Source organism: Planococcus citri, chromosome 3 (assembly GCF_950023065.1).
Source record: "Planococcus citri chromosome 3, ihPlaCitr1.1, whole genome shotgun sequence".
NCBI lineage: Eukaryota > Metazoa > Arthropoda > Insecta > Hemiptera > Pseudococcidae > Planococcus > Planococcus citri.
Window position 1 is genome coordinate 336353 of NC_088679.1, and position 13419 is coordinate 349771.

The 13419-nt window shown below is 40.4% G+C and overlaps 1 protein-coding gene across 6 annotated transcripts in view; it reads right to left on the reverse strand.

Annotated features, from left to right (window-relative positions):
- RhoGAP19D (Rho GTPase activating protein at 19D) overlaps nt 1–12673 on the reverse strand; it is a 41062-nt gene extending 28389 nt beyond the window's left edge. For 2 of the 6 annotated variants that reach the window (XM_065358389.1, XM_065358387.1), the window contains exon 1: nt 2492–2736. In XM_065358389.1, the coding sequence (XP_065214461.1) occupies nt 2492–2662 (171 nt within the window). In that variant the 5' untranslated portion in view covers nt 2663–2736. Of the gene's footprint in view, nt 1–2491; nt 2791–3563; nt 3720–7004; nt 7737–12435 lie in introns of those variants that run through there. The other 4 variants (XM_065358388.1, XR_010557922.1, XM_065358390.1 and 1 more) reach the window with 4 other exon arrangements.
- Between the last annotated feature and the right edge of the window lie 746 nt (nt 12674–13419).

Sequence of the window (13419 nt, forward strand, 5' to 3'; positions counted from 1 at the left end):
AGACCGATTTTGGCCGCATAGGTAGAGCTATTGTTTCACTAGCGGTTCCCCATCACGTCTTGAAAGTGATCTGATAAAATTTGTATAATCGCACCGCGTCTAACGTTGACGCTTTCATTTCCAAAACGAAAACGAATAAATTTTGTTTTGCGACGAAAGCCGGAGGTGCGGTGCGGTGCGGTGCGGTGCGGTGCGGTCCATCGTGCGTTTTGTTTTTCGTTTGCGTTCGCGTTTGGGTATAGAAATATTTTGGCAACGGCGCGATGGGCGATGGGCGATGCGAAGAGTGTATGCGATGCCGAAGCCCAAGGCAAAGGTGTTGAACGAAATTATTCTTTTACTCGTATTTGTAATTTCAACTGTTATCGGCTAGTAAACATAAACGTCTTACGCCTACGCCGACGCCGCCTACGTCTAAGCTACACGCTACGCTATGCTACGCTAACGTTTTTCGGCTTCACTAATTGTTGTCATCATTTGGTTCGATTGCAATACTCGTATACGAGTACGACAGTACGTGCAAGTACCTACGTACTCATCGTGTAAGTACAAAATTATCTACACTCTACAGCCACAAATTTCAGCGTCGTCTGTCGCACGGATATCCTTATCTAACCATTTCCCCAACTATGTACTCTGCACACTTCTACCTACCACCTAGGCACCTACCTACCTACCTACTGCACTTACCCATTCGTTTCATACCTCAAAAACGTTAAACTTGCCACCAAGACGGGTAAAGTTTTCGAAAAAATAAAACCATACACGTATACTTATTACAGGTATGTAGACGAAATAGCGCCAATCGAGGATACAGTTTTTGTGAAATTAAGCTTTGAACGGTTATCTAATTGAAAAACAAAAAACAAAAATTCTCGACGTTTTTTGTGATGAAAAATTGTTTACTTTGAGATTCTCGGTAAAATTGTCGACCTCGTCTAGACCTTACAGATCGTAGACTCTTAATTTCGATCTTCTTTCCATAAAAATATTTTGCAATCGTTTGAAAGTTGTCTCGGGGAAAAAACGATTTTTTTTGTGCGTGTCTACTCGAACGTAAACATATCATTTTCATATGTGAGCTGCAGGGGACTGTACGATTAGTTGATCATCTGTACAGAGTACAGAGACAGATACTCCGTACCTAATATGTACATAAATGTAGTGTATGTACCTACGATTAGAGGTGCAAGCGTGGCATTATTCGCACATTGACAGCGTGGCGCGGCGCGGCGCGGCGTGTTACGCGTACGCAATAATTACTTACTAAACAAGCAGACGCAGACGCAGACGCAGACGTAGACGCAGACGCACGTAGGTGCCATAATAGGGTGGCAGAGTGCAGGGCGCAGGGCGCAGGGCCGTTATCACGATAGCTAATTTGTATTTTTTATTTAAATTTGAACGTAATCACGCGTTACTGCGGGATCGAAGCCAAACAACATTTTTATGCGACGGCGCGGCGCGGCGTGGCGGCTGCAAAACCGCTAACCGCTAACCGAAAGTAAACCCAACTATTCGTAATTTAGCGCACCATTTAAAGCTCAGGTAAACGATGCCAAAATTTAGCAAGAATATGTAATTCTCTAACGCAACGAATTTGCGTTCGCGATCACGATGCATCGCTATTCGCTATTCGCTACAGCTATAGGTATAGCTATAGCTATAGCGATAGCGATAGCGATAGCGCAGGGTCCAACGACGTCGTCGTCTTACTCTCGTTAGTCGCGATCGCCTCTACTAGGTACATACCCTACGTACGACGTACGAGTAAAAACGTACACTCGAGTAACAACAAAACACCATTGTACTGTGTACAGCATAAAATACCAGCTACATACGAGTAAAGACACGAGTACGATTAGTGTTGATAAACAAGCATACTCGTATTACCTATTACCTAATACCTAATACAGGTACGCAAAGGACAGATACACAGATACCGTACATATGACAAATGACAATACTCGTAGTTGCACTCGAGTTTTGAAAAACTTTGGTACATGGGTACGGCGCGGCGCGGGGCGCCGTAGACCTAGGTAGGTAGCTAGGTACAATCGTAGACGTACGCGAGTTGACTCAACGGTCAGTGTCAATTTTGATACGTCTACGAGAACGAGTATACTCTGCGTAAAATAGCGAAAGAACCAAGATGCGCGAACGCGTTTTGTGCTTCCAACACGCGTAGACTACGAGTACGAGTACGAGTACGAGTGGATACGAATTAGTACAAGACAGCAGCACTCGCCTCGCGTGGTTTCAATCTGTCACTGTTTCAGTCGTGGCTGCATAAAAATTACACTCTTTTCTGCTCACTGCTCACTGCTCAGTCCTCCCCTTCCTCCACAACATTCGACCATTTGCTACCCGACACCAGTGCCGACAAGACAGCGTTACCTATACTCTCTAGGTCGAGGCAAAATCGAGACATCGAGGCGTATACCTAAAGAATAACTACTCAATACTCATACCGTTTACATTGACCACATACTCGTATTTGTAGAAAGAGCAATTTCAACACCGACACCGACATCGACATCGACATCAAAACTGATGAGTGATGAACTGTGCGCGAAAAAGCGACAAATAGGTACATCTCACGAGTATAATAGGAACCTACTCGTACGTATACTATATACATATTACGCGAACACGATCTCATGATTTGGCACACAACTGCGGCTGCGGCTGCGGCTGCGACTACGGCTACGGTCTATACGGTTACGACTGCATCGCGATGATTTAGATTATTTTTTAATACAAATCGCAGGTGCGGCGCGGCGCGGCGCGTTCACACCGAGCTGTCAAACTCGAAACTGATTTGTCAAAAAATGATTCGCGATTTGTTGTATGTAGGTCTAGGTAGGTCTACTCGTAGTTTGGCGGTTGACGGTCGTCACTCGACCACTCGTCAGCAAATTAATGTTTCGCGAGCGTATTACGAGTACACGCCCGAAATAGGTACGTTTACGCATCTAACCGCCGCCGCGCCGCGCTGCGCCGCGTCGAGCGAGGTATTCGAGTGATTTTACGAGTACGAGTATTACGAGTAGTTCAACACCAACAATATAACAACGAAAAGTCCGCTCAATGTGATATTTTTGGTCAAACCCAAACCCTGAACTCGATCTCAAAACGTTCAACTCGATTACGTAGGTATTGATCGGGTTTTTTCAGAATCACACAACTACTCGACTCGTATACGCGTGGTGCCTCCTACGAGTAGGATACTCTATCCCATTTTCACACCGTCGCGTAGGCGCGGTGGGGGGGGGGGGCGTCTCCTAAATGGCGATGCATCCTTCCCGGACCGAATCGGTTCAAATTTCGTTTTTTTTTTTTTTTTTTTTAGGTTTTCCCGTTTTCTTCGTGTGTACGACCAAATCTCACGTCGATTTTAGCACCCTCTTCGCCATAGCTCGCTAGAAGTTACCCGTGATGTTTTTTTCTCTTCAAATTTTGAAAATTCAGCGACGTACGAGTACTCGAAGCACCGCACAGTGCACAGTGCGCACTGCGCAGTGTAGACGAGAAACAGAAATACGTATTCACATCAGACTTACCAGACAAGTTGACGGCGATGCGATTGCGACAGCAGCAGCGGCCGCCGCCGCCGCACTGGTGGTACTCGTTGCGGCAGATAACGACAACATCCCTTCGTCTTTGGAAGCCGGTTCGCTTTCCGCTTCATCATCAGCCATGCTTCAAGCGCTATACACCTGCAACCCAACACGAAAGCCAATACGGCGTATTATTAATCACTAATCAATCAAGACGCGGCGGCGGCGACGGCGAGAGCGAAGCGCCACTTTACTGCGCCACCGAGTTACCTCGTACATAATTTCAATCGACATACATTTAAATATTACGTACGTCGCGTTGTACGTCTACGCGTAGCCTATCTCAATTAGCATTCGTAAAGCGAGAAAATAAATTTAAACATCGGATGGTTTTACAATCGTTTTACGCTTTATAAATGTAAAAATTTCTACATAGCACTGCGGTGAAAATTCAGATTAGACCTATTCGCGATACATTCGTCTATTCAGAATAGTTGGAATATCTAACTATGGTAACGGTACGAAACAAACACTGCGTAAAAAAATGCACTGGTCCGGTTTTTATTCGTGAAAAATCGACGAGACAACAAATACGCGCTCGTCTCACCGCAGATTCGAAATTCGAAAACCAAATTCAAAATCATTCTTTGAGAAATGATGTTTTGAAACCTTCGCAACATGCAAACAGGCAATCTGAATCGACGCGACTGGTGAACAATTATCGCAATTTTTGAGAATTCAAACATAAGTAGAAGTTCGTAATACCTGTATCTAGTATCTACGAGTACCTACATATGTACATTACACACACCGGTGCAAGAGGGCAGGAACATTTTCACGACACCTTGACACTTTTTACCCTAATAGATTCTCCTCCACCGGGTAGGGTACCCAAATCCCAATGTATTCCAGTTTATCGCACCATGTAATCTCACACTAATGTCTAATGTGTACAATTTGTAGATGCAAGTGTGCGCGTGCTTGCTGACTCTGAGTAGTGAGTGCGAGTACGTAGACGTACGCGTATAATGAAGTTGCAGCGTTTGCAGCGTGCAGTACCAGTACCAGTACCATACGAGTAATCGCAGATTTGAAACTTGGCATTGAAAATGATGGTTGATTTTTGACTGCACAGTGCACAGAAGCGGACGAGTTATGCGATGCGATGCGATGCGATGCGATGCAAGAAATACGCAGACGCAGACGCGCTGGCACTGGCACCACACAGACACACGTAGCGTACACAGCTGACAATGGGGAATTTTCGACGTGTTACAAATCACAATAAATTTCCATTTCACTCGAATTTTTCACTCGTGGCCCTCGGGAAATTTGTGAACAACGAGCGTGTTCTCGCTTTGACCGTGAAATGTCGCGTCGTCGTCGTCGTGAAAAACACACACACACACACACACACACACACCGTCGCGTCGCGTCGCGTTGGAGCTGAAATACCGAGTAGTATGTGTCACCCACTACTCGATCGCAGCCTCGAGTGAAGCCAGAGCAAAGCGACGACGCGACGACGCACCTACCTTTACGAATTCTTGGCAAAATTTGAAACACGAATGCCACTGCTACTCGTACGATAATTCATAACCGCAGTCTACAACTCATTTTCTAAAATTAAAAACTTGGTCGCGCCCCCGCCCCGCCCCGCCCCGTCGTACTATCAAATTCGTAATACTCGTACGAGTATTTCACACTTAACTTCTCAAAACGATGCAATACGTACTCGTACGTCCAAAGTATGGTAATGCATTTCTCACGTCGCGTCGCCGTCGCGTCGTCAGCTGGCTCCTATCGTAAATATGTATGTAGCACTCGAACGTTACGTATCGTATCGTATCGTATCGCTATTCGCTACAAGAGTCAACTCGCGCCAACCTCCAGCATAGGTACTCGACTACTCGTATATATCGCTAGGTCAGCCAAACCCGTGCCCATAATACGAGTACATATATTGTACTCGTACATTTTGCAAAACACCGTCGTCGTCTACGAGTAATAGCCGATGGGTATAGCCAATAGCGGGCAGTGGACAGTGGGACAGCGAGACAGCGAGCACTAGGCTGGCGGATACAAAGGCGATTCGAATCGCACAATCACAATCACACCATGTAGACTGGACGGCGAATCGGCGATGCGATGCGATGCCAAAAACTAACGGTTCATTTTACAAAAAAAAAAAAAAAAAAAAAAAAAAAAATTCCAATCATTGATCGAGTAACTTAAACTCCAACCTGAAAAATAATATTCGTTCGCAATGCGAGTTACCGCAGGAATCCGAGTAAATCGTAACCGGTTGCTGAAAATTTCGGATTTCTCCCCCTCAATCGAAATTCGAAAGCGTACCACTCGTCCATCCGAAGGTACGCGTAACGCGTAGCGCCGTAGCACGATGCGACGGGCTGCAGCCTGCAGCCTGCAAATCGAATCGTAAACGTCTTTTTTGGACCCAAGTACGGTACTCGTGTGCTCGTGTGCTCGTGTACTCGTATTTCGAATGCGATACCTCAATCCGAAAGTAACGAAATGAGTAAATTGAGGCGAAACTCGCAAGCAAGAGGAAGATGGCAAAGTTTTACTACGAGTATGTAGTATTCGAGTTCGAGCACGTAACCATCAATACCATCATCCATTTGCGGCAATATCTAGCCCTAGCCGTGTAGCTGTGTAGTGTGTAGTGTGTAGTGTGTAGCTAGCTACACGATGATGATTGCCGGGTTTGGGTTGCTAGGTCATGACTTGCAGTTCACCGATTGCCGTCTATCTTCATCAATTTATAAACAGCGACGTTCGTAATTCGTACGCACTCGTATGTATGTACTTGGAAATTGTTTTCTTGACCTATCGACCAGGACCAGACAGGCGCTGGGTCGCGACTCGCGACTCGCGACTCGCGAATCGAGCGATTGTCGATTCTGACGAAATTTGGCGACAGATACTTCAACTCTCATCGAGGGTGTTTGATTTTTTTGGGCCATCGCTCGTCGTACATCATCAATCGCCAATCGGTGTACACTGAACGGCCATCGCCCTATCATTCTCAATCTCATTCGCAGCGTCAAAACTTGGAACCTCTAGGTATACAAACGGCGGACGGCGCGGCGGATGCGGATCGATTTATATTCCTAAAGTACTCACTCGTACATACAATCGTTTCGGAGGCTGAGGCTGAGGCTGACGCAGTAACGAAATTGGTCACAACTACGAGTAACTCGAGTTACGACTTATGGGCTAAACGTTGATATCAACCATTTTAACAAACCCCTAGTTTAGATGCGATCGTAATAAGTAATACGCCGTTGCTGACCATTTGCAGATTGTACTCGTTGGAAAAATACCTACAAACACATCGCAACGCGTATCTCCGCTTATAGTGACGCACCAACATTGAACATACCAAGTACGAGTACGCGGATAAGTGAAATGCTTACTGACCTGAAGATGGATTCACAGGATTGTACGGAAATTGTTGGTATCCATCGCCACAGACCGTACGGCTACGCCAACTCCAGTGACAAATTGTTTCATCATTGATCACCAGTCACCACAAAACACACGCCATTAAAAATGAAGCCCAGTTTTACGAAAACGCGCGATATTCTCGCGATTGCAGCAACGCTCGGACCGAATGAAATGCACTGGACAAAATTACCATCCAAATCGCACGCGATTATATTCGACTAGAAGGGCTGTTTAGAGAAAATGCAAAATATTAAACTTATTAAACATTAAAATCGAGAACAGCGTTCGACTGATATCTACTGATACGTTATATCAGTCCAGCACCAGCACCAGCACCAGCACCGAGTAACACATAACAATTTTCTTCGACACGGCCAACACTTGAAAATTACGCTCGCACGATCGAATATTATCGAAAACTAACACTCGGCGACACCAAATTGCACATCAAATAAACGGATTCCGCACAAATATCATTTTTCAAAAATAATTTCAAATAAATAATTACGCGAGTTTGCGATTTCGCAACAGAAGAACTAGTGGTGCAAAGTTATCGATATACATCGATGTACATCGATTTAAGAAGATATCGATGTGCATCGATGTGACATTCCGATCATCGATGTGCATCAAAGTTGCAAAAATTTGTTAAAAAACAGGTTTTTTGAACTGCAATTTGGATTCAACTTCATAAAAACTAGAATGCTTTGTTGTTATTTTAGGCACAAAACGAGGCGAGACGAACAATTAAAAAATACTATATTTCATGAATAAGTTACATGAATAACTAATTGGATTAAAAACCCATACGAATACCTACCTATAAAAAGGGCGGTACATGCTAAAACTATGAAATTCGTGATCAGTGTTGCCACTTTCACAACACCCTCCTTCAACAGTATCACGAATTTCTGAAATTCTAAAAATCTTAAAAAATAATTCTAAACAGCTTAAGCCTTAAACTAAGCCAAGATTTCTAAAAATTAATTCCCAAAAAATCCAATAAGAATAAGAATAAAAACGGATAAGAAATAAATCCCAATAAAATATTGATTAACAAAATATGTCACTTTCAAAAAACGACTTTATAAAACTAAATTCCCATAAGAATAATCTGAATAATTCAATATCATAAAATAAAATATCAATAAAAAACGAGTTTAAACGAATGACAATGCTTTTAGTGATTTATCGATAACACCTTTATCACTAATTTTTGTCAAAAAATCAGCCAGATTTTTTGATGATTCTACATATTCTAACCTAATCAGCTGTTTCTCAATCAAATCTTGAATGAAATGGTATTTGATGGAAATATGGCGCAATCTATTACAATTGCCCTCGGAAGTAGCAATTTTCATTGCTGACTGACTATCACAAAAAATCAAACAAACATTCACTTGACCCACTTCGATTCCAACTTCATTCAATAAATTCTTCATACCTAGAACTTCTCGTACACATTCAGCTAAAGCGATATACTCAGACTCACAGGAGGAAAGAGCTACGATGGATTGCTTCCTTGTTTTGTAATGTACCACATTACCATACACTTTAATAACATATCCTGAAGTGGATTTCCTGTCCTTTTCTGATGCCCACGATGCATCACAGTAAGCCTCCAACGGAACAGATTTTTTATTTGGTAAATATCTCAACCTAAGGTTCTTCGTAGAGAACAGGTAACAAAGTACACGAGTCAAATATTTGTATAATTCATCCGTTGCTTGCAGGGTGAACCTGCTCAATAAATTCGTTGCAAAATTTACATCTGGCCTAGTCCGTTCCATGATGTAATTTATAGATCCAAGTAACCTTTGAAACTTTTGAACACACAGCTCATCATTCTTACTATTCAAATTCTCAGGATTGAAACCTTTCACCATAGGAATACTCACCTTTTTTGATCCATCCAATCTAAATTTCCTTGCACTCGCCTCTATATACGAAGTTTGATCAATTTCAATACAATCAGGTGTAACATTCAGATGAAAACCAATGAAAGATGTTACCTTGTCCATAACTTTGACTGTGAAATACTCACGTAACTTTCCAATCACAAACTCAACAATTTCTAAACAATCTCCAGCTACAAAAAAATCATCTACATAAGTAAGAAAGATAACAAAACGATTCCCTTTTCTCAGAATAAACAAACACTTCTCAATTTTACTAATAGTAAAACCAAGACTAAGTAACACTTCTTTCAGTTTATCATACCAACATCTAGGTGACTGTGGTAATCCATACAATGCTTTTAATAATTTCAGGTATTTCACCATACCATTATACCCTTGTGGTACTTTTATATAAACGACATCTTTCAATATACCATTCAGAAAGGCAGTCTCTATATCCAATTGCTTGAGTATCAGTTTCATATGGATGACTAATGATAAAAATATTCTTACAGACGTAACACCTGCAACAGGCGCGTAGATAGAGCTCTTATCTCCTTTCAGTTGGCAGCCTTTTGCCACTAATCTTGCTTTGGCTACATCGCCATTTACGTCACTCTTTACTCGGAATACCCACATGGTATCTATCGGCCGATGTTCAGGAGGAATTTTATCAACTGGAACCCAGACATTATAACGACTCATCGCTTCTAATTCTTTTTCAATAGCTAATTTCCAAGTATTTCTCTCTTCACTACACAGTTTATCAAGATCACAATAATCAGCCGGCACTTTTAGATTAAATAAACTTACAGCATTTCTACACTCACTCTCATCTATATCCCAGTCACAATCAATTTCAACCACTTCACAATCTTCAGCTGCCTCCGGTTCTGAGAATTCTTCTAACTCCATGATAGCATTTCCGTTCACATCGTCTGCTAAAAACGTTACACTTCTAGATACTGTAAATTTCTTCGAATTCGTCAGATAGACTTTATAACCTTTTACATTCAACTCATAGCCGACAAAAATACCTTCCTCACCCTTCGGATCAAATCTCTTTCTATTTTCCTTCGGAATATGCACGATCACATTAGTACCAAATGGACGTAGACTATCAACATTAAACACATCTTTATTTTCAAATACTTCGAATGGCGTTTTTCCTTTAACTTTCGATTTACTGACTTTATTCAATGTATAAACTACATACGAAAGAGCTTCAGCCCAAAATTTCTTTTCAAGTCCACTTTTAATCAAAATAGTTGTTACTGCATCTGTCAAAGTTCTCATATCACGTTCAATTCTACCATTCTGTTGAGGGGTAAAGGGACAAGTGAGCTGGTGAATCATTCCAAGACTAGAAATTAAAGAATCGATTTCGGCATTCACTTCTTCAGTTCCATTATCACTTCTCAAGTACTTCGGATTTTTTCCAGTAATGTTTTTTACTCTCTCAAAATAATCTCGAAAACAATCAACTGTTTCACTTTTACTTTTCAGAAAATACACCGTACGATAATTACTATAATCATCTTTCAAACATAATGCATATTTAGAGCCACCTAAAGACAAAGTAGGAGAACTCATCAAATCTGAATGCGTCATCTGACCAACTTCCGTTGCAGCAAAATCACTGTTATCAAACGGCAAAACATAATTTTTCCCTTTCAAACAATCAACACACTTGTAATCTTTTGGCAATTTCTCATATTTCACCTCTAATCTGTTCAAAAGTTCTTTAGTGTATTCAAAATTCTGATGTGCAAATCTCTCATGCCATTTTACCAAAGACAACAATTCAAATCTAGATGAACCAGATGAACTCGAATCAGTGTTGACTGAATTAAAATCAACAATCCACAAATTATTCTGATCTAACTTAGCAGTGATAGTATACGATTCCTTTTCTAAAATAAAATTCTTCAAAGTCAATTCCTTCACAACCCAACCTGAATCTAACAGCTTATACACAGAGATCAGATTTACAGGAGAGCTTTCATTTAACAAGACATTTTTAAAATACAAATTACAGGTAACATTATCACAAATTACAGTACCTTGAAATTTAACCTTGAGTGAACAATTATTACCAACGAGAATCTCAGCTTTGACAGGTTCTAAATTCTGGAATTTTGATTTATCATTACAAACATGATCGGTGCAGCCACAATCCAAAATCCAAGTATTTGGGTCAATTTCTTTATTTACAGTTGAACCAACCAACGAAGTCAAACCAACACAGGCGATACTTTTTTTCTTCTCAGGGTCAGGTTTTTGTTCTCCAGAACAATTTTTGGCAAAGTGACCTTTCCCCTTGCATTTGAAACAGACGGCACTTGCTCTTTTTTCCAAGATTGGACAGCTTTTCACTTCGTGACCAGCAACTTTACAGTATTTACAGGTATTATTACCAACTTCCGCATTCTGGACAGGATTCTGAATATTCTTTTCACCATGGTTGCTGCTGCTAGGAGTGGATCTGGAATTCGGATTCGGAGTCCTTGAAGTACATTCACTAGCCTTGTGACCGGTAACACTGCATTTGTAACAGGTAATTGCAGCCAATGCAATTGACGACGAATTTCTGGAGTTCAATTTCTTCTTTTCATCAAATTCTTTTTTCAAACGAATATCTTCGGAATCAAGTGCATCCACCAAATCGTCTAATGTAATATCTTTCACTAATTTTGAACAAGATTTAAAATTGTTGAATCGTTTTGGGAGACTTCTCATAATTCTAGTTCTAAAGGTGGACTCAGTAATTGGATTTTCATCCAACTCATCAATTTTTTCCTTCAATACTTCTAATCTGCTATAATTTTCGAGAAACGATAACGAATTGTCATACTTGTATTCTTGAAATTCTGATTGAAATTTATCAAGATCTTCTTCTTTATACCCATAAAGGGAGTCCAATTTTTCTAGAATTGCTTCAGCAGTTTTACATTTCATGATGCACGGAGTTACTAGATCGGATAGCGAAGTTACAATTAATACCTTTGTTTTCACTTCTAGGTCTTCTGCTGACTGCTTCTTTCCAAGTTTTAATGACTGTATTGCAAGGTCTGCACGAAATCTCCATTCTCTGTAGTTTGATTTACCCACTAATTTGGGTAGGCTCGAATTCTGGTGTTCCATAGTTCTGGTTCAAGTTCTGGTTCAAAAAATTCACGAGTTCAATTCTTTCGAAAACGAAAACGAAAAACAAGTTCAAAAAATTCGAAATTACTTTCAAAATTCATTGCCCGAAAAACGACATAAAAATTCATTTAAAAAATTCATAAGTTAACACAAAACGCAGTTCGAAAGGGGCCTGGGCCCATAACCTGTTATTTTAGGCACAAAACGAGGCGAGACGAACAATTAAAAAATACTATATTTCATGAATAAGTTACATGAATAACTAATTGGATTAAAAACCCATACGAATACCTACCTATAAAAAGGGCGGTACATGCTAAAACTATGAAATTCGTGATCAGTGTTGCCACTTTCACAACATTTGTTGAAAAAGTGTACTTGACTCATGAAAACAGCAAAAAAAATGCAGTTTTGCTAGTACTTCACAAATTACGTTGTTTCATCTGTAAAACATGGCCAATTTTCCCAAATTTTCTCTCTAAAAAAACGTCACTTTTGAATTTCGATATACATCGATGTAATCGATGTAAAATCTTCGATATATCGAAAATATCGATATAAGCTCACATCGATAACTTTGCACCACTAAGAAGAACTAAATCAAAATACAAACACAAAGTAGAGCATCCTACTTCGATTACACATTTTTATTCGTATGCGCAATGCGGCACGCCATCACGAATATGGATAGTTCAACTCTTTCAGCTCAACGAGTCTTCGAGTCGAGGCAATACCACCTATAGTAAAAGGCCTGAGCGCTGAATCGTTATCACCTTCTGACGTCACACCTTAAGGGGACTCGATTGTGTTTACCATTTGAATTTTAACGTATGATTAAATGGCGAATTCGTGAAATTGAGTAAAACTTTCGTTAAAAAAGTTATTTAAATTAAGAAATTTAATTAATATTTGTCCTAAAATGTGTTCTAGTCATGTGGCACTGATGTTTTCAACTGTAGGTGGTCTCCGTTTATTTGATTTGTGTATAAGAATGAATTTTTTGCAAGTTGTTAGTGTTGTGTGATTTGAATGGATAGTGATATAATGTAGATTAAAATGAAAATTAATGTGAACTAGTGCTTGTGTTTTACCGGAATGATGTCGTAATGAAATAAATAGTGAACTATGCGATTGCATCAAGTTGAAGAAAAATCTACAATACATTTGAAATCTACTTCTTGGACCATCCAGCTAAAGCTATGATATGATGGATATAAAGAAGAAATCATCAACATCTCAAACCAATTGAAACAGCTTTAAATTCCAAAATTCCTTCGGATAGATGTCAACAGGCATAGTCAAGTGGTACAATGTTTGCAAAGAACTTCAAGAGAAATCTCCGT